We start from the raw sequence: 24,071 nt of genomic DNA, 5'->3' as shown, positions 1-24,071 counted from the left end.
GCACAAAACCCACACTGTTGACAAGGATCCCCAAAGCTGTTATCCTAAAATCTTATGGATTATATTCTCCTCTATAAGGCCTTGTTGACACCAAAAAGCTTGTGGATGTGCTTGCTCCAAAATATACCCTATGTGGTCACACCCTTATTGCACCCCCACTTTAACAGTGGTGAGGACACTTTTCCTTTAGTTACTAGTCCATACAGGAGCAGTGGTTGGCTCCTTGTATCCCCCATCATGCCCATCTTCTATAGGTCATCCCTGTAGTGCCCAACAAAAAGGGCAATTTTGTGAGTTTTTACCTTGAAACAACAATTTGCAGGTTAAACTGAGTTCCTATACATATGCCTAATGAAAAGGTTTAATGGTCTTTTTTAATTGGTTTTGGAGGTCTCTCCCCTATAAAAACCCACAGCAGGATCAGCCTGGGAGGCCAGTTCTGTGGTCAGGTTTGTGTAGTGATCAGTCCCTTTAACTGTGAGTTGACTGATTCAGAATTTCCAACATGTTTCATTTTCAAAACCTTTATTCAGTTTCAAGAAGGTAAGGGAAAGGAGGACCATGTCCTGCTACTTGAGCACAGTTGTAGCACTGGCACACAGGGCAATTGCCAGGCCCGGATTTGTGGCGAGGCCAAAAAGGCCCGGGCCTAGGGCGGCAGAAATTTAGGGCCTGGATGCCGCCCTGCCACACCAGAATAATTTGCCCCCATGTGGAGTAATGGGGAGAGGAAGCACCGAAACTTTGGCGTGTCCTCTCCCCACGGCTCCGAATGAAGTAGCGCGTATGCGGGGGGGGTTATTGCGGTGCGCATGTGTGAAGCTTGGGTGCCGAGGTGGGTGGCCTCGTGGTGCCCTATAGAGAAATCCGGCCCTGGCAATTGCAAGTGGTTTGCCACCTGCACAATTTCTGGCTTGATGACAGAATGCTTCACAATTGCCCCTGCCCGAGGCTTATTCTGGTGTAGGAAGTCCTATTTCTTGCCGGCTGGGCAACGAAGGAGGGTAATGACATGGTGACCTCCACTTTTTCCCAGCCAGGAATGGAGACTTGTTGGTTTGTTGGGTAATCTGAGGAAGGGATGGTCTTTAAAGAGGTAGTTATGTTATAGAATGTTCAATTCTTAGCAGCTTATACTAAGCTTTTCTCTTAGTATTAATTTTTATACTTTTTGACTTATTTGCCTTCTTCTTGCTTTTATTCCAACCTTTAAATGGGGGTCACTGGCCCCGGCAGCCACAAACCTATTGCTCTGTGAGGCTGCTATTTAACTGTTATTGTTACTTTTTATTCCTTCTCTTCCTATTCAAGCCCTCCCCTATTTATCTTCCAATCTCTCATTCACACAACGACCTAGTTGCTAGGGTAAACTAACACTAGCAGTCTGGCAGATGCTACTGTAACGTTACCTGGTGATCTAGTGGGGAGGCAGGGACGCCCGCCGTCTTCTTTAGGCGCGTGCGCGTGAACTGCACGGCCCTTTCGTGCGCATGTGCGTCCTTTGACGGGCAGGCATGCGCACTCACGTTCGGGTGCTCGGCGTGCGCATGACATCACTTTGGCACCAAATTCAATATTTAAAGCGCTTCCTGGTCTGTTTCCATTGCCCAACGTAGGTTTTCTTCCTGAAAGTTCCTGGGTGTTTTCCTCATTTTTGATCCTTGCCTGTTCTGACTATTCTCCTTTGCTGCCTGGACCGACATTTGCCTGTTCTGACTATTCTCCTTTGCTGCCTGGACCGACATTTGCCTGATTCTGACCATTCTCCTTTGCTGCCTGGACTGACATTTGCCTGATTCTGACCATTCTCCTTTGCTGCCTGGACCGACATTTGCCTGATTCTGACCATTCTCCTTTGCTGCCTGGACCGACCTTTTGCCCACTTGACCACTCTTCCGGATTCCGTTTTTGTTACCGCGCTGTCCGATTGTTGCTGACCTCTGACTACGCTGACTCGTTCCCTTCTCCCTGCAACTCGGTTCTGGTTCCCTCGCTTGCTCAGAACTCTCTCCTTGGGCCTCTCACTATAAGACCTGGCGGCATCCGAGTAGCGAAGGGCTCCTCCCGACGTGAAAGGCGGCTGTTAGAGGCAGAAGCGTGAGCCGTGACCCTTGGAGCCAGTTCTGAGTTTTGGGATACCGACTGTGACAGCTACAACCAAAAGCAAATTTATTCAATAACAAGAAAAAATAAAAAGAGGAAGACCAATTTCAAATGAGTTAAATTCATAGACAAGAAAACCAATCTTTCTTTCCAGCTTTTAATAGAAGAACAAAACTGAAACCCCATTCTAACAAATATGTTCTTTTCCTTTAAATGGACAAATAGCAAAATTGTCAAGGATCCATGTAAGACATAAACAGTTAACAATAAATATTAAAGCTCTCTTCAGAACATCAGCATGGCAAATATATCCCTTGAGACATGGACACAAGATGACAAACACCTGGTAAAGAATATATAAGCCCTCAAAAAAACTAGTCCTCTAAGCACCACCTTCTGGTCAGTGCTTAGAAGAGCACAGAGAAAATACCATGTGTTTGAAAAACCTAGTGGTGGTCATACATAGGGCAAAAAAAGCTGATCTACTAATCCCCTTCAGACCAAAGCAGTCAGTTATTGGCAAGCGTGTGGGGCCCAAACAATGACGTGCCTGACTTATTTTGATCCGAAGATTGAGCAGATATCTATCGTGCATGTTCTTTCAGTAGAGAACCACACTGGCACATTGATGCAGTCCTCTCCTGATGGGTCTTCCTATGCCCCCATTATGACCCAATCATTAGCCTGGGGGCCACATGATCAGATTAACCTAATTAGACCCAGCATGTTGGTGGCCAAATCAGGTAAAGATCTGTCGATTTGGCGAAGTTGCCAAAGGAGCATATCTTTGCCTGATTTGGACCAGATTGTGATGATATGATCATTTGGTAACCAGGCCAATAATTGGATCATAAAAGAAGCTGGGAAAACCAAAAGACATATTTACCAAAGGGAGGGCAGACAGATGTTTACTAGATGAGAACTATTGATTGGTTATGTAATAAAAGGCACTAAATTTCCCAGGAGCAGTAACCCATAGCAACCAATCAGCAGGTATAATTTACTGGTCACATGTTTAAAAACAATATCTTATTGGTTGCTATGGGTTACTGCTATTGGGCAAACTAAGTGCCTTTTATTATATATGGGGGTAAAAGTCCTAAGTGGATCGAACAGTGGAGTTAACTCTATGCAGCTTTTGCTAATTATGCCCCTAATATCTCCACCTTTCTATTCTATCTCATCACTCTGAATATAATATGGGAATGTTCACTTATCACATGAGTAAAGTCTGAGTTCCGTGGGCCCTGTAGAGATCAAGGCTCTGGACAAAAGTAAGGACAGAGTGAATATTAAGTGTAAAGAGTATGGAAACCAGTTCATAAGAAAACTGCTTCCACTGCAGAACAGGAGGCTCTGTCCAGGGTGGGAGATCCCCAGGGTACCGTGAGAACTGATATAACCCTGCTTGACCTGGGGATCTGTGGGGGAATCAGTAAGAATGTGGCCTTTTTGATCTCAGGACTAAGGATTCTCTAAGAATAAGAAAATGTTAGGAAATACTTTGCTTCCCTGATATCAATGTTAATTCTACATATATTTATGTTGTTTCCTGACTATGGTACCTTTAAACACTGTCTGATAACAATTCTCCAACATGTACAAAATGCCATGACAGGTCTTAGCTCCTAGGCCTATGGTACATTGTAATTACTGTAGTGCAGTAGAAATAGTGACATATATACCCCTATCTACCTGTCACTGATTCCCATACAGTCTAGCTGGCCATACATGGGCAGATTTTAGCTGCTGATTCTGCCTCTTAAGACTGAGTTGGCTTATCTGCCTGTGTATCGGCCCACTCTGATAGATATCTATCTTAAAATCAGCCAGATATCTATTGGACAGGTTTAAAAATCCTTTTGGAACAAGGAAAACATTGGGCTAGGTGACGTGGTTCTCTCCAGACAGCATGCGCCGAAGCTGGGCTGTACTTATATCCAGTGCCACCCTAGGCACCAGACCTTAATAATACCCCAGATATCTGTCAAGGAGGAAATCAAGGGTGCCCATACATGGGCAAATAAACTGCCACCTCAGAATCTGCCTGTGTATGGCCAGCACAACACATGGTTATTACCATATAATATATAAATATTGGGTACTCATGGCAGATTAAAATAGTACTGACAAGGGCAGAGCTTTTCCCTTCTCCCAACGTGTATGAGGATCAGTGGGTGTATGCACCACAGGCAGAGGTAACGCCCAATATATAAGAGACAGCAGTGCTTGGAGCCTTTAACCATTCAAGCATTGGGCAATGGAACATTCTATTGTGGCCAATTAAATGCTCTAAAGTCACTAACACAGAAATGGTTTCCACTGCAGCCTGAACAAAGCAATAATAATAAGAAGAATATATAGACCTTTGATTTAAATGATCTGGGAGCACACTACAGTACATCTAATCTGGGGGGATCCCCCTATTTGATAAATATAAGAAAAAAGAAGATGCCTGGATTCTGTGTTCCAACAGCAGCACCGCTAACATTCCCATACAAGAACATCAGTACAAACAGAAAACAAGACTGTATAAGGACAAATCCTTCCCTCCTATGAGGTCAGCTGTTTTTTTTAACAAAAAAAAAAAGTATAAAAGAACTAATGCAAGAACTGTAACAAAACAAAGGCACTTTGAACCTTTGGGTTATTTACGAAAGTGTCACACTGGAGAGGGGTCCGGAAGCAGAATGTTTAATGCACTTATTTAACACAGGCTCAGAAACTTAACATTCAGCCTTCTTTTTTGCTTTGACTCATCCGGTTGGTGAGAGGGGGCGGGTATCCAACACATAAAAAAAACAAAAACAAATGGGGTAAATAAGCAGTTTACGGTCATTATAAAAAAAGACAGAATAAAACGTCCAATAAAAAAGAGGCGCTAGGCTTAGTACTGTGGTACCATCCCTATCCGACACTTACGTCAGAGCCATGGGATCTGCTACAATAAGAAGACGTTTAACGTTCTGCAGATTCAGTGTCTTTATTATTGTCTATAGCCCCGGCCCTTTGCCGTGTGAGTCACTTTAAATAGTAACAAATCCAAAATATTTACACGAATGGAAGTTATTACTCTGCTCGCTTTTCCTCCCGGAGACAAGTCATCAGCACTCACATTAAATCCACACAGACATCTTTCCATCCCCAGAGCGGCTGCTGACGCTGCTCTTGTTGGAGCCCTTCTTGATCTTCTTTTCTTTGGAGGAGGGCAGATGGCTTTGGCTGTTGTAGGCTTGGATGGCCATTTGTAGCCTCTCCTGAGCAACCCTGATTTCCCGTTGCAAGTGCTCCAGACTGGCGGGGATATTGTCCTCACTGCTGCCATATTGTTGCTCCTGAGCGATGTTGGCCCTGTTCTGTTTGTAAGCCATTTTGGCATTTGAGAGATCTGTGAACTGTATTTGATCAGGTTTCACAACAATATTGTACCCGGGGGGAGCTGATGGGGTGTTCCACGTGAAAGGGTAATTGTAAGCAGAGGTATCATCAGACTCCTTCTTCCTACTGTTAATCGCGTCAAGTATCGCCCCGCACCCGAGGTGGAGCATTTCCCAGACATTGAGGAGCAAGCAAAGGCCGCTTACTCCATACATAATAAGCAAGAATATGGTCTTTTCAGTGGGTCGAGATATGAAGCAATCCACATTGTGAGGGCAAGGCTTTGTATCACACACATATATTGGGGTGACTTCAAACCCATACAGGAAGAACTGTCCAGCCAGAAATCCCACTTCAAAAAATGTTCTGAAAAGTAGCTGAAGAACGTAAATCCTCATCAGTCCATCAGCATGGATGCGCCGTCGCCCGTCGTGTTTTACCCTGCTGTGCATACATTCACGCTTGCTCCTCTCGCTTACAATGTCAGTTTCGGGGTACATCATGGGGTCCTCTTCATTGTCATCGTCAGCATTCCCTATGCCTTGTTGCTGCTTCCAGCGCATCGGGAACATTCTGTGCTTTGTCCTTCTTTCTTGCTCCATGTGGTCCTCCGTCCTTGCTATTTTGTGGATGGCGTATCCGAGGTAAAAGAGGGATGGTGTAGACACTAAGATGATTTGGAAAACCCAGAAGCGAACGTGGGAGAGGGGAGCAAACGCATTATAACACACGTTCTCGCAGCCCGGTTGCCCAGTGTTGCACACAAACTTGGCTTGCTCATCGTAGTAGATGGACTCTCCTCCCACAACAGTCAACACAATGCGGAAGACAATCAGAACAGTCAACCAAATCTTGCCCACAAAAGTTGAGTGGTTATGGATTTCTTCTAGGAGGCGCGTCAAGAAGCTCCAGCTCATTGTGCCAGCTGCTCCTATAGCACAAACAGAGGAGAGAACGTTTAAAATAGTGATATTACCAGCTAATTCAGGGATCCCCAACCTTTGTTACACATGAGCCACATACTGTATATACTCGAGTATAAGCCTAGTTTTTCAGCACCGAAAATGTGCTGAAAAGTCACTCTCGGCTTATACTCGAGTCGGGTGCCATGGGTCCCTCTAGACTAGCACCCTCTCTCCTTTGTGTGCAAATTAGGCCACCTGCAACCAGACCCTCCAGTGCCCTGGCCTAGGCTCCCACTAGCAATACTTATTTGCCTTTTCCCTCAGGGACCGGGTCTGCTACCAGTTTGCCAATGTGCAATGAGCGTGGGGTAGTACTCATATTGTTTTTGTTGACCCTCTTCTCCGCTTACAGAGCTAGTTTACTGTTTTTCTTTTAAATAAATATTGAAAAACATATACCCCACTGATGCCTCAATTAATGTAATTTTATTGGTATTTATTTTGATTATTAAAACTTAGCAGTAGCTGCTGCATTTCCCACCCTAGTCAATAAGTTTTTCCAGTTTTCTTAGGTAAAATTAGGTACCTCGGCTTATATTCGGATCGGCTTATACCCGAGTATATACGGTAAGCATGAAAAATGTTCCTTGAGGATGCAAAATAAGGGCTATTTGGTAGCCCCATGTGGACTGCTAGCCTGCGGGGGCCCTGCTTGAAGGAAAACTGTCTCTGTGCTTCCAAAATGTGTGTTCATGCCTGAAACGTAAAAATGGCACATACTTTGAGGCCACTGGGAGCAACATGTTGCACACGAGCCACAGGTTGGGGATCACTGAACTAATTGCTGGCTCAACATCAATTGTCCTTGGCAATATTGTGGCCACATCCACTCACAAGATTGCTGCCTTATGCTAAGTACTATGTGAGCACCACGTGTTCCTTTCTTTTTAACCCCCATGTATGCAACAGGGGAGATGTTATAGAACACATTGTTAAGTGGGTACATATGCTTTTCATTTTCTAAATATTCTATTGTTGTATTATTTCTAACAAATGAAAGAAGATGCAGGTGGAGGGGGGTGGGTTCCACTGATTTAACATGGAATCTTATATAAACCCCCTGGAGAGCCGTTTTGCGATAGCTACAGATTTGCAGACACATTTCCCTCCATGTAGGATGGAGGAGTCCAAACCATGGGGTTGGCAAAACCAATACCCCATACCCTGGGTGTGTTTTGTACTCCCCTAGTGCACTAGGAACAGTGAACGTTGTAGTTTGATTACGGCTTTGAGGCAGACGCAATGGCTGGTGTCCAAGCTTTAGTCCCACAGGCCGGCAGGAAGTTGCAAATTTATATGAATTAAAGAAAAACAAGAGTCACATAGCTGGGGCAGCTGTTATATTAACATGACGGGGGAAACAGATCCAGTGATTTAGTGCAGGGAAACTGAGCAGAAAAGAGCAGTGGAATGCAGGGGTGCCGTTATACAACCAGCACTGACTTTCTCCTTTTTTCCCCGCAAGTTCTGTTCTCCTTGGGTTAGAGAAACATTAAAGGAAAACTATACCTCCGAACAATAAGCCATTTAAGAAAATACTTTTTTAGTAGTATGTGCCATTGGGTAATCCTAGCCAATTACTGGACAAAGTTCTGTCTGCTTTAACACTACTTCCTGTTACAGTTAGAGCTGCATTATTTCCTGTCAGGCACGGCTGGAACTAGGGGTAGGAAGAAGAGGTACATGCCTAGGGTGCAATCATGGAGGTACGCTCGGCACGTACCGCTTATGCCTTTCTGAGGCTCACCCAAGAACCCAGCTTGTAACAGCTTCGTTCTGCTCCTCCCTCAACCCGCCTTTCCCTGCCCCCTGTTTTGCTCTTCAGGCATTTCTCTATTGGCTGAAACACACAAGCAGAAATTATGCCCCATGTGCCCTGAGCAATAAAGCAACCCACCTGCAAGCCTGTGCTCATGTCAGCTGAATCTTTCTGAGAAATCCAGTCCTCTCCCCAGTCCATTCAGATAAGGCACTGAAAGATACAAAAAAAAATCACATTAATTTTATTAGATGCCCTGCCCCACAGAGCTTGCAATCTAAGTGCCGCAGTATAACCAGCACTCACACAGCTTAAAGCTTTTTGCATAACAAAAACAGATTTAATTCTAATTGATTTGTTCTGACTATGCTTTTGTTAATCACAGATCATTCATGGCATTGTGAGAGTCTAGAGAGAAGATGACTACTATAATCCTACAAGTAGTCAGGACCAGCCGTGCAGGAAAAGGGACAGACAATTACAATTACACATACATTTAAAACCACTGATCATTTTTAATGAATTGCAGAGTTGTTTAGAGTTACATTTGCTTTCATTATGAAAACTTTTATATTTGGGTTTAATTCCCCTTTAAACTACAGCTAACATTTAGCTCTAGGCGTTAAACAGAAATTGTTCTGACTGCTTCACCATAAGATAGAACTGAAATCCAAAATGCAAGGGTTAGTTGCCTATGTCTACAATAGAAATAGAATTTTTCCCCCAGTCAGTATGCATTTAACCCCCTACTTTCCACAAATGAGTGTGGCAGGAGTGTATTTTGTCCGGTTCCAGGCTGGCACACAATGGGTGCAGCAGTCTGGGCTTCTTCTACTCCTAATGGCAGCCCTGGTACTTATTGTGATCAGTTCAGACATCTGCTTTGTAGGATTCAAACATTGGAAATTTATTTTTAATCCATACACATGGAGTAATGGGTAACAATGGCAGTACCAGGGACAGGCAGGTTTCCTAGGTCAAATTAGGGGTCCAAACTGTTTTGGGCAAATGCCAGAGGGGCTGCTGTAAGACTATTTATTGGGCCTATGGGGGGCTGTTTGGGCCTGTGTAGTTAAAATGCCAGGGCCTATTTTGAATCCCAGTTCAGACCTGGCCCAGACTGCTGCAAATGGGGTGAGGTTTGCCAAAAGGGCTGGGCTTGGGCGAATCAAAGGGTTTGCTTGGATCCAGGTAGGGAAGTGATCAGCAATGCGGAACCTAGTGACTGTATAATTTCCTACCCTGCTTGAAGGCAGAAGGGCAGGTCAAACAGCATACGCATCACACTAACTACATGATGTATTAAATGTCAGAAAAAAATATATGACCAAATGGAAAAAGCCCACTTTATACAGCCCGCACCCCCCAGATATAATGCAGCTTGGCACGGCAGGTTTCATATATCAGGCCAAGAATGGCATCTCATCAGCAGAAGGAAGGCCAAGGCTTGTACAACCAACACAAACATCTGCAGTGGCACCTGTCATACAGAGGCAAAACACAGGAGTAGAAACCATCTCATCTCTCTAATTAGCCCAGCCCAGGGTCAAACAAGCCTTCTGGTCATATGGTACAACTGTCACTGCTCTACATGGCTCATGCATGTCATGCACAGAGTCATCGGCCGCTGCTGCTGAGTGTGCAGTTTGCTGCCCAGCGAAGATCACGCTGCAAGCAGGCGAACCAAGGGGAACTACATCCAAACATGTCCAGCATTATAAAAGAAAGTGTCATTCTAAGCAACTGGCTCATAAAGCAAAGGAACAGATGCCAGCTGATTACCAGAACTGGAGGATAAACAGCTTCTGCTACATTGTTTCAAGAGTCAGAACTGAAGAACAGGAAGGGATATACAAACACTGCAATTATATTTACACATTTTCCCATAACAGGAACCATGAAACTGAGTTGTGTAACTGGATAATACTGGACCACCCTTCACCCTAAAACCCTTTCAGAACTGCTTTACCAAAAACCCCTAAACGTGAAGTTTACCTTTAAATTAAAGGGGTTGTTCACCTTTGAGTTAACTATTAGTATGATGTAGAAAGTAATACTGGTCTTCATTTTTTATTATTTGTAGTCTTTAATTATTTTAATAATCGTTCAACAACTCTCCAGTTTGGAGTTATAATAGCTATATGGTTGCTAGGGTCCAAATTACCTTAGCAACCAGGAAGTGGTTTGAATGAGATACTGATATGTGAATAGGATAGGGACTGAATAGAAAAGAGAGTTACAAAAAGTAGCAATAACAATAAAACTGAAGCCTCAAAGAGCAATCGTTTTTGGCTGCCCGGGTCAGTGACCCCCATTTGAAAGATAAAAAAAGTTTGAAGAAGGCAAATAATTCAAAAACTATAAGAACTAAACAATGAAGACCAATCGAAAAGTTGCTTGGAATTGGCCATTCTATAATATACTAAGTTAAATTAAAGGTGAAGCACCCATTTAACTTCTAGTATGATGTGGATAATAATTGCAATTGGCCTTCATTTCCAATTATTTTTCAGCTTTTTGTTAAGCAGCTGGTTTCTAGAGGCTTATTTACCATAGCAACCAGGCAGTGGTTTGAAAAAGAGACTGGACTATAAACAGAAAGAGAAGAAATAAAAAGTACCAATAGTAATAAAACTGTAGCCTTCCAGAGCAATAGATTTTTGGCAGCCTGGGGTCAGTGACCTGGCTGGAAGGCCAATAAATAATTGTTAAAACCTAAATCAAAAATAAATAGTGAAGACCAAATGCAAAGTTGCTAGGAATAGAACATTTTATAACATACTAACTAGCTTAACATTCAACCAGAACCTAGGGTTCCCCAAGCTTCCTATATATTTAAGCCCCTATAGAGCATATGCATAAGGAACCATGAGACTGATCATCCTATAAACAAATATAACAACAGCTGTGCCCACCTATGCCCAGAAAGAAGCCAGTGTTGTCCTGCTACTGGTACAACTGGATCTCCCAGCTAACCCCCTGCCTTCTGGGGCTCTAGTTATTTTGGAAAGTGGCTTAAAATGTTTTTTTCCCTTTCACTATGCCAAACAAGGGTGCTCTAGCGAGGTCAGAACAGTGAAAACAAGCATGTGCTTAGCCGCTGTGGGTGACTGGACCCGGGGTTCTGCCAGCGTTACTATGGAACCTTGTGGCTGGAGATAATTCTGTAACAGGGAGGAAACAAAAAAAATCAAAGCTAAAATAAATATTTTATTTCCTTTGAACCCAAGGAAGGGAGGGGATAACAATGATCTATTATTATTCCATTGCGTTTCCACTACATGCCTGTCCTGTGGGAAATAGATAAGGTTAGGCCTTATATAGAAACTGTAAACTGTAACAAATATGGTGGAAATCCACATACCCCAGCATTTATGAAAGTTGGGGCTGCCCTGATTCTTTGCACATTTCCCACTTCTTACGTTCTTTGCGCGTCTAGAATGGAGCGCAGAATGCAGCACTGCCTGCTTTAGGTGGCTGTAGGGGGTACAGAGCTCCCCTGGCTTGGTCATCTACTTACCATCTGCCTAGGGCTCTCTAAAAGCTGGTGGTAAGTTACAGGGTTCCTTTCACAACTGCACTAGGCAACTAGTATCAGATTTTTAAAGAACTAAACCCTAAAAATATGGCTAGAAAGGTTTAGTTAAGATCCAGGGATTCAAAGTTGTGCACAGGAGCTCCCCATCATGGATTTTGTAAGGAGTGTCGGTGGCACTGCACATGCTCAGTGTGCTCTAGGCAGCTGTTGAGAAGCTAAACTGAATTAATAATCTGAATTACTAATCAGCCTTGTATTGTCAATTTTCTATTATGTATATATATATATACTGTATAATGTGAGTGGGTCCCTAAGCTCAGTTACAGTAAGTGACAGAAGCACAGAGCATGTGCAGTAAATCCGTAGAAAAGAAGATGGGACACAGATCTTCCCTGCTAAAGGCCTGTGGTGCCTTGGCCTGGAAAAAGAAGCCCAAAACGTGTTCAAACTTTTCTACTCTACTTCTTTGTTTTGCTTTAGTTCTCCTTTACCCCGGTGCAATGTGCAGAACATAGCTTGCACCACTAATCCCTTGGCCCATAGGGCTTGCAAATGACCCCACTGGTCTTACCAATCTTCTATACACTAAAACATATGGCACACAGGGCATATTCTCTCCCTGACAGCTTCTTTCAGCAGGACGAGAAGTATACCCATCTTGGCCCTGCAGCCTGTCATTTACTTAAATTAATTCTTATGCTAGCAGTAACAGGCTACATTGCCACTTGCTTGCATTTCTCCACTGGCTGAAAAAACACTGCAGTGAGTAAGCCCCACGTACTAAAGGTTAAAAAAATCTACTAAAAAATGAATTTATTAATTTTAAAGGACAAGTACTGTAAAATTCTGCATCTGCAATGCATTGCAATGCTATGGTGCTACATTACTGCTCTGTAATGCTTTAATGGAAGGGAATGGAAAATGTGAGTCATATGAACCAATACACAAAGCATTTCCCATTCAGTCTCTAGGGTGCAGCGCTTCTAGGCTCAGCGTAAGCAGCCAGATTTGTTTATGGATCATCAGCATCAGATGCAATCAAAAGATACTTGCATGGCATGACATCACAGATCTGCAGTAACTGTTCCTTAAAGGACAACTGACCCTTCACATGGTTTACTTCACTTGAAAGTAAAAATAAGACACCCTGACACTGAGGCTTCAATTTAATGTTATTCTATTCTTGTATTGCTTATGCTCCTCCATAAGCCTTATCCTATTTCATGGTCAGTTGGGTAAAACACCCTAGCAACCAGACAGAAGTAAAAGTTCCATTCTCCAAATAGCATAAAAGTCACTTTAAACCAGGGAACTAATACAAAGTATGATAACATGAAACCTCAATTTTAAATACTCCGATTTTAAGTTTTTCCTCGTTTTACATTGGGTTTTTTGTGGTCCCATCAATATATATAATGTATAATGCATTTCCCTGATTTTACATTTGTCTCCAGATTTTACACCATTTTTTTCTGGTTCCCTAAAAAACATAAAATTGGCATTCTAGAGAAACACTTACCTATGAAAAGTAGCAATTAGATGGGGCTGAGGTAGTGCAGAGTATCAGTGCCACACAAAATCTATTTGTTGATAAAGTACAGTAATAATGTATAGTAATTCATAAAATCAGATGGCAGGATTTACCGGCCAGGTTTTTAAAAACATACACCTGATTGGTTGCTATGGGTTACTAATTGTGTTAAGAGTTTTTATTAAATCACCACAATAGTTAAGGCAAGTCATAATTCCCAGCTGTTGGATAAGTAAAGTGTATTGGAGCTTTAGGAAGGGGCAAAAGATGGTGGTAGCGGCGGGATTCCTGTAAGAAAATGTTCATTCTGAGTGGCAGGGAGCCACATATAAGGGTTATTGAGGAATATCAGTCTGACAAACTCAAGTTGTGCCAGGTTGGTTAACTAAAGGCCACATACAAATGATTCACAGTAACTATGACTGGAGAGTGTGTCAAGGTGGTTTAGTGGCACCATTAGTGAAGCATGGACAAATGCAGGACATATTTCTGAGGTGGAAAAAATGTTATCTGGCTCACAACTAAATATGAGGAGGGGAAAAAATGGCTCCACCACAGCAAACACAAGAAGCAAGGGCAGCTATTCAGATGTCTGCTTTTATGATTCCAAATACAGAGGAACACGTAATTCTAAGTGCTGATTGGTTGCTAATAGGGCAAACACTGCCACAGTTACCCACTAGCATCCAGAAGCTCAACGGAAGCCATTATGCAATTGTGAGGTAAAACTGGGTTTATTTATATTAAGAACGAATGGTAGATGAATAGGAAAAAAATGTTCTCTGAGGAACATAAACCAGCTTCTTGTGACAAAAAAAAACACAACAAAGTATGAGGGCATGGGATCAAGATAGTAGTAATAGGGCAGAAGAAAAAAAAACAAGTAAAGATAAGTATCTCTGTAATAGGAAGTGTAGTCGTGGGCCAACCTTCCCTGAGGGACCATTCAGCTTATATAAACATTTTTCAATTGCAGAGCTATATAACCAGAATGGTACAGTGCATCTATGAAATGGCTTTCAATGTTACTGTATAAAATAGCACTGTGGTACCAACACATACCCATATATTATATATGCATGTGTACATACCAGCACATGTACACAAAAAATAGGAGCACAGCAAAAAAATTACTGCACTTTAAACATAGGTACAAATATCTCTATTTCTCCAGTGGAATTTTTACCACTCCTTCTAGCAATTGTGCACCATATCTCTCAATTTTCATGGCATTTCACAGAAATGAAACATAAAGCCGCCAGCCAGACATACTGGCTTTCCCTTGACAGACAGGAAAAATTAAAGATTCCGTGAAAGCTCGGCTCTGGATAATGCAGACCAGACATCAGTGGACTAAAATGTAAAGAATAGAAATGGTGGGATTCATTTAGAAAACTGGAAGTCATAGTTGGGTTAAAACCTCTCAACAGAACGGCCCTGATTGGAATCACAGGACACCGGAGAAGTGTATCTGATACCCAAACACTCCACAATTAGTATTGTTTTTTAATGGAACAGTCAATAAGCAAAATAACATTTTGAAAATGAAGGCAGCGAATCAAAAATAAGGAGCCAGAAGCATCTAAGTGGCCATTAGCTATTCCCTATAGATCCTACGCTCCAATAGGGAGACGGAATAAGAATTTTTACTAATTTTGGTCTTGCTCCGTCTTGTCTAGCACAATTTTTTGTCGCTGTGTTATTTTTTTAATGCAACACTGCTGAATACGTTGGTGCCATATTAGGCATGATAACACTAAGACATTTTTAAAAAGGGGATGAAAAGGTCCCAAAAATGAAAGCTCTCCTGAGCACTTTTGCAATTTTTTTAATGAACCATTTTGTTAGAACAAAAGCATGTTATTTTTTCCCTTCAATGTTGTCGTTCTTTAAAAGCATTCTAGTAATTGTTATCATTTAGATATTAGTTACCTTTTCATTTTATTGTGGAACCTATTAAGGAGAAGGGGCTAAAAATGTTTAACATTTTTAGCCCCTTCCCCTTAATAGGTTCCAAAATAAAAGACTTTTAAAACACTGCATAATGACAAAACTCACAAAAACCAATGTTGGCAGAGTTTTTTAGAAAACAAAAAACAAAAATAGTTCACTAGGTCCAATTTTGTCCAGTAAAGTAGGCAACCATTGGAGCGAATGAGTGGAACTTAGCAGCAATTGTCCGGAAATGCAAGGGATCAAATACCTCCAGTCGTTATAGTCTGATAGATGATTTTGGTTGGCAGCATTTCTGACTCTAATTCTGCCCAAGGAAACTGACCTGATGCAGCTCTCTGTGCTTTCACCCCTTCTGTGATCAGACCACACTGAGAGGGGCAATTACTACTGTGGAAAGCATAGTTCTCTGCATTTGCATTGCAGAATTAACACAGAAATGTGGATCTTATAGTTACCTGGGGCATTCTTTTGTTGCACAAGTGCCTTCTAGGGTCTTGGGTCTCCATGTTGAAAGCAAAGCTAATGCATTGTAAAGTATGGCTAATGTTTTTTATTCTGTAGCCTAAGCATTGTGTATATGCATACTGGTCATTTTTACCCATTTAAAGTTTTATCAGACAACGAGCACTAGGCATCAGGTTTCTTTACTTGCCCTTTAATTCATTAATACTGGCAAGTAATTTCACTATAGCTGGATTTGTCAGCAAGACTATTATATAAAAAAACTTGCTCCTCATGGAACTAATATAAAAGATAACCCTTATATGGATAGTCTGCAATTTTTGCCTCCCTATATCAGACTTTGACTTTTCAAATAACTGCCTTTTAACGTTATCATTACAGCATTATAGTAGCAAGAACTTTTTTACACTATAATGAACTGAACATTATTCTTGGTCCTAGGGTAATATATGAATTTGCACAAAATGTTGATATTTAATGAATTTCTATCTGGTATTTGTGCAAGTAAAGTAAAGGAACCCGATGCCAAGTGCTTCTTGTTTGATGAAACTTTAAATGTGTAAAAATGACCAGTATGAACATATGGGGGTTCCTAAATCATTTGTTTATTTAAATTTAAATATTTTATAACCCTGTCCAATGTTGTATACTATCACAACAGTGTGAAGACCTAACTTACAAAGGAATAGAAGAGCAGGCTCTATAATAAAAAACCTTTTTTACCTATACAGGTATAGGATCTGTTATCTGGAAACCTGTTATCCAGAATGCTCCGAATTACACAAAGGCTATCTCCCACAGACGTCATTTTAATCAAATAATTAAATGTTTAAAAAAATGATTTACTTTTTCTCTGTAATAATAAAACAGTACCCTGTACTTGATCCCAACTAAGATATAATTAATCCTTATTGGAGGCAAAAGAATCCTATTGGGTGTATATAATGTTTAAATGATTTTTTAGTAAACTTGAAAGGGGGAGTATTATCAATGTTTGAGTTTGATTTTTTTTCACGATTCTTTTTGCACTAAATTTGAATTCAAATAATGGTTCAAAAACTCGAATGTCTGGTATTTATTAGGTCCCATAAACCCTGATATTTTCAGAGCATGGTTCATATGGCATCAAACGCACAAAAAAAAAAAAAAATCAAAGCATACACATACTAAAGATAAAAAATATTTTTAAAAAATCTAAATATTGATGGTGCGCTGCTGATCACAATAAATGAGTCAAACGCCCTTTGTTGCTCCTATTTTGGATTCTGGAGCAAAATAGGTCCCCCAGCTGTATGGATATAGATACCTATGCACACTGAATCATATACACATAGAAAGACACAGTTTACCTCCATGTGTAACCTCACGATATCAGGGTTAAAATATAATGTATTGAGGCAATGGGTTTCTGTATCTGTGTCCTGCACTTGGAACCCTGGCTTACAGATCTAATCGGATCTCTCAAGCATAATGTACATCTTACACAGGGGGTGCTTAAATTAAACATGTTCTTGATAACGGGTAAATGAATGAGCCACACTGCATCATGAAGATAGGGTTGCTGATGAAGTTCTGTTCGAGTTTTGAACTACTTACTTGGAGAAATGGGCTCACAGTAGTTAGATACCTGTGCATGGCGTTATAAGTGCTAGGGCACACTTAGTATTTTTACCCTGGGACGCTTCACAGCACAGCAAATACACATTTTGCTGCAACAAATAATTCACGCAATCTTGCACGTTAAGGCTTTCCAGGCTCATCATAATACATACAGCTCAAAGCCAATTATATATATTTTATTACAGTATTATTTAATGTTAGAAACAGCCAATTGCTATAGTAGTACATTTTTCAAAGCAAGGACAGTTATTGCCGTTTGCAGTAAATTTACGAAGGACCCCCATAGGATGGAAGCCCAATACATACATTAAGTCACATAACTTTTATGAGAGCAGATTAGGCTCAACTTTGAGGTATATGAATTTTGCAAGCAGTGGTGGAATTCTAATAAATCCTGGATACAGCCATACTCTAAATACCGATGAATATAATGGCACACGCTGACCTGCAGGGATGTTGCTAGGTTCCCATTAGACCTGTGGCACAGGAAAGCAACCCAACATAACACAATGACATTGATATTTAAACTAAGTGCCTAAAAAATGCAATAATGTGGTATTAGATGTACTGAAATTTTATCCCACGTGTTGAATTCACACTTCTATCCACTGCTAGGATACAGAACCTTAAACCTTTATTTCTGACAGAAAGGTGCCTTTCCCCTTCTCCTGGATTTTCCAGAGAAAGGCAGAAAGAATTCCTAGCGCTGCCTCCAGTTTGCCTTGCAGGAGGAAATTCCTTTGGACTCAGAAATGGCACTTGTACCGACTAAATGAGTATGAATGGCAGTAATACACATAACTAGTGTCCTCCGTCACACACACCCCAGGCAGTGCTGATCCCCTTAGATACACTGGGAACTGAGGGGGCTACAATGAATTTCACTTTTAAGCTGGGTACAGGCGCCCAACAGACTTTGGCCAGTGGAAACCCTAACTTGTCTCCAAAAGGAACCCCACCAGAGACAGTGGTGCGTGCCATAAATCTATGGCAGCCCCAGCAGCAGTTGCGTGTGGGGGGGGGGGGGGTCAGCCCTGTGTGCCAGGGGGATGGGAGCAGGAATAAACTCTAAATATCCTCACAAAAGGCACTGACTTTTAATCACCCTATATTTAGGGGAAAATATTAAAATTACTTACTCATTAAATAAATGGGCATTAAGTATTAATCACTTGGTCCAGTACAAACCAGACAATAACTGATCAATCATTTTACTGTTTAATTTGGGAGATTCCCTCCTCCCCTGCCCACAATTAGTTAGTGGCACCCACACATACACACACACACATACACATACACACACACAGTCCCACTAGTAGTGACACACAAGCAGAGAGAGACATAGGCACTCACCATGCAGTATCTCAAAGCTCCTTCCCGCTTGAGTCCTTCCCTTTCTCTTTTCGGGACAGGGACAATCATGTGACCATTTCCCCCCTTCTCTCAGTAACAAAGGCGGCTAAAAGGACAGCTGCTCCTGCTGTTCCGCCTCAGTGCCCACAGAGACCCCATAGGGTTCCAGTTTGTGCAGGACCCCAGCCTAAGTCTCCTTCCCCAGTGAACAGACAAGCAGTGTGATGACAGGCAAGTGACTGGCCGGTTCAACTTGGAACTCCGGCCCCTCACTACTATCCAATGGCAGCTCAGCAGCAGCCGCACAGACTACTATAGTGCTTCGGAGCTGAGGGAAGAGGAGGAGATTTAAACTTTTTTTTTTTTTAATTAAAACAATAAATTCACTTCTTATGTTCCACCAGCTCGTGTTCTTACTTAGTGAGCACTAAATTCCATGAGGCAGCCCCTGTGCCCCAGAACTGTGTGGGGCAAAAAGGGGGCATGCTGCGTGTCTAAAGATGGCCGTGGTGTCAAAAAATGCTCATGGGCATTTCACACATATACATACACTTAAGGTGGCCACACACGTGGCGATTTGCGATCTTTCGTGCGACCATCGGTCACATGAAAGATTGTACAATCGGCCACAAACCGTTCTGGGCTGAAATGGCAGATAAGGAGGTAGAAACAATAGGAATTCTACCTCCTTGTGCCGATTCAGCGCTGAAGGCAGATTTGGTCAGGCGCCTTCTATGGCGCCCGATCAAAATCTTTTGATCGGGCGTACGATATTATCGGTGCGTGTATGGCCAGCTGTAGGTAGCCATGTAGCAGGCCGAGACTGGGATTCATAATAGGCTCTGATATTTTAGGGCCACAGAGGCCGTTCCTGGAGCTGCTGCCGCCCATCTTTCCCACTCCGCACCTATAATTTTAGTGTCGGAACAGGTCCAGAGGGGACTGCATTGCTAGTTCCCTTTAAAAAGTAAATTCAGCTCTTAGTTACCAGAGGCGACTTTTTGCTTTTTAACTTTAGCTACACATATTGCAGGGCACTTCCTTACTATACACACTACCCCTGTTACATCCCTTTCACGTGACTCTGTGGTTCCTTACTATAACCGAATCCCAAGTTTACAACTTTTTCCTCTGACACCATTATGCCTTACTATTCACATTATTCCACAGTTACAGGTAAATATATATCTGTGGAGCATGGTGGAGTTACTTTATTCTGGTACAGTGAAAAGCCCTAACTGGCGCATTTGTCCAGTGGTAGATGGGTGTCTCAGTCCCAGTGTAAGGGGGCAGTCCCAGTCTGGGGCAGTTCTGGGGTTGAGTGATGGGTCCCAGTATCTCCTTTCTATTCCAGTTTAAATCACCTAAATAGATTCTAGTTTGACAAATTCATATGTGCCTCTCCCCTCTGAAGTCACTCATCGTTCTCCCCACCCCTACTATACACTATTGGACTTTCTCACTGCTTCCTGTCATTCCCAAACCAATTCCTTCCCTCCAGTCTGTTACTTCCCATCATTTTTGGATCCCCCCTTAGTCTTTGTCTTGCACCTTGGGTGCTTCTTCTGCTGCTCAGGGCACACTGGTCTTACACTCTCTTCAAATATTCCCCTTGTCACACTTCCAGCATTTAGCAAGTAGCCAGCCATATGTGTCAGGTTATTAGGAAAAAGGAATAGCCCCAGACAGTGCAGAATTCAGCCATGCAAGTTGGATGCAATGTAGCACTTTTTATTTTGTTGTCAATAAACTCGTCATTTCTAAAGAGGAGAAGAGAGCAGCACATTAAGTTGAAACAAAGTTCACCTCCAGCTAAAGGTGTCCACACAGATTTAAAGGAAAACTATACCCCCAAACATTGTAGGTATCTATAAAAATAAAGCTCCATTATTTCTGGTCATGCGATCTCTGAAGGAGCACACAGGCCATGACTCAATGGTGGCTCAAGGGAAAGGATGTAAAAGGGCAATCAGGCCCAGGTCAAGGCAAGGGGCTGGGGCGGCATCAATGTAGGCCGCAAGTTAAATTTGCTAACATACAGAGCACTAGGGATGGGATGCACAAAAAGCCTCAGTGTGTCCTATCCTATCCTGTCCTATTCTAACTTTTGCAAGATTAATAGGAAAGTAAACCCTCACATTTTTTTCCTTTGCCGATCTGTTTTGCAGTTCCTCCACTGGGTCACCAACTCAAAACAAAATACAGATCAGTACCACAGGTTATGGAAAAAAAAAATAACAGATCCTAGCGCAATATTGTTAACACCAGGGTGTGTGTGTCTAGAATCATAGAAAGTCTATACGCAGATTTTTCTTTGTGTTTTTAAAGTGCTGTAGCGATTATTGCTAAGCCTCTGAAGAAGCTGTCCTCAGCAAAACGACATCACTTCAGGTTGTGTCTTTGCAGAGAAAAGCAGTACCCTGAAGTTGGTACTGATATGCTTTTTTGAAATCAGGAATCTTGTAAATTGCTATTCCCATAGGAGAGGGAGAAGCCACATGCTGAGATTTGTTGTTTGGAGAGAGCACTATAGCATCTTGTTTCAAGTCATTTTATGCCTAGAGGAAGCACAATAACACTTGGCAATAATCACTACAGCACTTTAAAAACACACAGAAAAATCTGCGACTTTCTATGGTTCTGGACACACACAGAATTGTGTTGTAACACCCTGGTGTTTGTACTGAGTGTTAACAATATTGCGCTAGGTTCTGTTATTTGTTTTTATCCCATAACCTGTGGCACTGACCTGTATTTTGTCTTGAGTTGGTTTGCCATACTCTGCCTGCCTGGAAGGGGTTTCTTCTGGGATTTTGTTAGCATTTGGAAATAGCCATTATATGGTCTGTAAGGTGTGTAATTATGTGTTCAGGGTTGCTGTGCTATCCACAGGGGAGGAGGAGGCATATGGATTTAAGGGTATGTCTTAATATGACCAACCATTTGGGTGTTTGCTGCGCTACCACCATTAATGTGGGTATGGTCTTAAAAGCTCTTGTGATAACATGGGTATGGTTTGAAGCAGGTGCGGTTTTAAAAAGGGAAGTGGTGAAAACTGGGTTCCAGAATCGGCCCTCCACCATGTAGGCCAGAAAAATTGTGGCCCTTGGTACGACACAAGTTGGACAGCATATGGGTCCCCCCAAAGGCCCTGCCAAACTGATATCAGGCCAAAAATTGTCAGGTTTCCATTGGGCAGGTTTGAGTTCTTTAGTCAGATTGGGGAGCACATGTCATTTTAATTAGGTGGCCATATCAGGGAAAGATTCACTCATTTAGTGATCTTGCCAAACTAGCAAATCTGATGAATGTATGGCCACCGTAAGACTCCATTTACTACAGTATTTACATGCTTTTTTACAGAGCTATTAATTGAAGAACATGCAAGGCATTGTGGGAACTGAATGAGAGCTGGCTTCTTGATTTTTACAACCATATAGCAGAAGCCAGCTCTCCTCCAGCCAAGACTCTTGTTATGTCAGAGCTGTAGATTCTACATTTTAGTCACAACTAAAAAATTTGTATTATTGTATTTTATATATTCATGTTACTGTACAGGTCCAAAAGTTCAGCAGCCCTATAACTGAAATGATCTAGGCCTTCAAATGTATCCACAGAAGCTTCCTATCTTGGATTTGTTCAGCCATATTTTGTGTGCCAGTGGCACTGAACATGCTCTGTCCCTAAAGTCAGGCAACTGAAAGTAGCTCAGAGCCTGTGCATAGATCTGCATCTTCCTCTAATATTATACCACAGTGCCCAGCAGTAAAGATACAGAACCACAGTACCCAGCAGTAAAGATAGAGAACCACAGTGCCCAGCAGTAAAGATACAGAACCACAGTACCCAGCAGTACAGATACAGAACCACAGTACCCAGCAGTAAAGATACAGAACCACAGTACCCAGCAGTAAAGATACAGAACCACAGTGCCCAGCAGTAAAGATACAGAACCACAGTACCCAGCAGTAAAGATACAGAACCACAGTGTCCAGCAGTAAAGATACAGAACCACAGTACCCAGCAGTAAAGATACAGAACCACAGTGCCCAGCAGCAAAGATACAGAACCACAGTACCCAGCAGTAAAGATACAGAACCACAGTGCCCAGCAGTAAAGATACAGAACCACAGTGCCCAGCAGTAAAGATACAGAACCACAGTACCCAGCAGTAAAGATACAGAACCACAGTGCCCAGCAGCAAAGATACAGAACCACAGTACCCAGCAGTAAAGATACAGAACCACAGTGCCCAGCAGTAAAGATACAGAACCACAGTACCCAGCAGTAAAGATACAGAACTACAGTACCCAGCAGTAAAGATACAGAACCACAGTACCCAGCAGTAAAGATACAGAACCACAGTACCCAGCAGTACAGATACAGAAACCACAGTGCCCAGCAGTAGATATTCTGTAACCACAGTGCCCAGCAGTACAGATACAGAACCACAGTGCCCAGCAGTACAGATACAGAACCACAGTGCCCAGCAGTACAGATATAGAAACCACAGTGCCCAGCAGTACAGATACAGAAACCACAGTGCCCAGCAGTACAGATACAGAGACCACAGTGCCCAGCAGTACAGAAATAGAAACCACAGTGCCCAGCAGTACAGATACAGAAACCACAGTGCCCAGCAGTACAGATACAGAAACCACAGTGCCCAGCAGTATAGATACAGAATCACAGTTCCCAGCAGTACAGATACAGAACCACAGTGCCCAGCAGTACAGATACAGAAACCACAGTGCCCAGCAGTAGATATACAGTAACCATGATTCCCAGCAGCATAGATACAATAACCACAGTGTCCCAGCACTGCTTTTTTTGTGTTCCACTGCACAGCATGCTATATTGAATCTAGTGATCTCTAATGACCCAGAATGTATAGCAAATGTGCAAGTGGTTGAACCATTGGGTAATAGTGACCATAATGTTATTTCATTTGATGTTTGGTGCAGGAAACAAATATACGCTGGGGCAACAAAGACCCTGGATTTTAGGAAAGCAAATTTTACCTCTTAAGGGCAGCGCTTCAGAGCATATTGGGGCATTATGTTTTCTGATAAAAACACAGAGCAGAAATGGTTGTCATTTAAATTGATATTAAATCATTACTGTTCTCAATTTATTCTATTAAAGGAGAAGGAAAGGCTAATAAAGAGTTAATCTCAAGTATGTGAGTATATAGATTGGTAGGTGTCAAACAGCCAAACAGGAAGAAAAAACCTTGAGCTGTGTAAAGAAAGTTCCCATAATGCCTCACTCCTGCACAGACACCCAGACCAAGTGAACATGCTCAGTTAGTAAGACTATGAGTCAGCTTCCTGCTGATTGGCTCAGATCCACATCCCAAAGGGGGGGAGTGAGTTCCTAGCATTCTTGAGGGAGGGGGGAGCAGGA

The 24,071-nt window shown here is 42.2% G+C and overlaps 1 protein-coding gene across 1 annotated transcript; it reads right to left on the bottom strand.

Annotated features, from left to right (window-relative positions):
• Positions 1-4,780: 4,780 nt before the first annotated feature.
• gjc1 (gap junction protein gamma 1) lies at positions 4,781-18,934 on the bottom strand. Its single transcript, XM_002935563.5, has 3 exons — positions 18,666-18,934; positions 8,344-8,418; positions 4,781-6,412 (listed from the first exon to the last, which is right to left on the bottom strand). Exon 3 carries the CDS (start codon positions 6,396-6,398, stop codon positions 5,220-5,222), a length of 1,179 nt encoding a protein of 392 aa, XP_002935609.1. The 5' UTR covers positions 6,399-6,412; positions 8,344-8,418; positions 18,666-18,934; the 3' UTR covers positions 4,781-5,219.
• Between the last annotated feature and the right edge of the window lie 5,137 nt (positions 18,935-24,071).

The sequence above is a fragment of the Xenopus tropicalis genome, chromosome 10 (genome assembly GCF_000004195.4).
Source record: "Xenopus tropicalis strain Nigerian chromosome 10, UCB_Xtro_10.0, whole genome shotgun sequence".
Classification (NCBI taxonomy): Eukaryota; Metazoa; Chordata; class Amphibia; order Anura; family Pipidae; genus Xenopus; species Xenopus tropicalis.
This window is presented reverse-complemented; position numbering and strand designations above follow the sequence as displayed.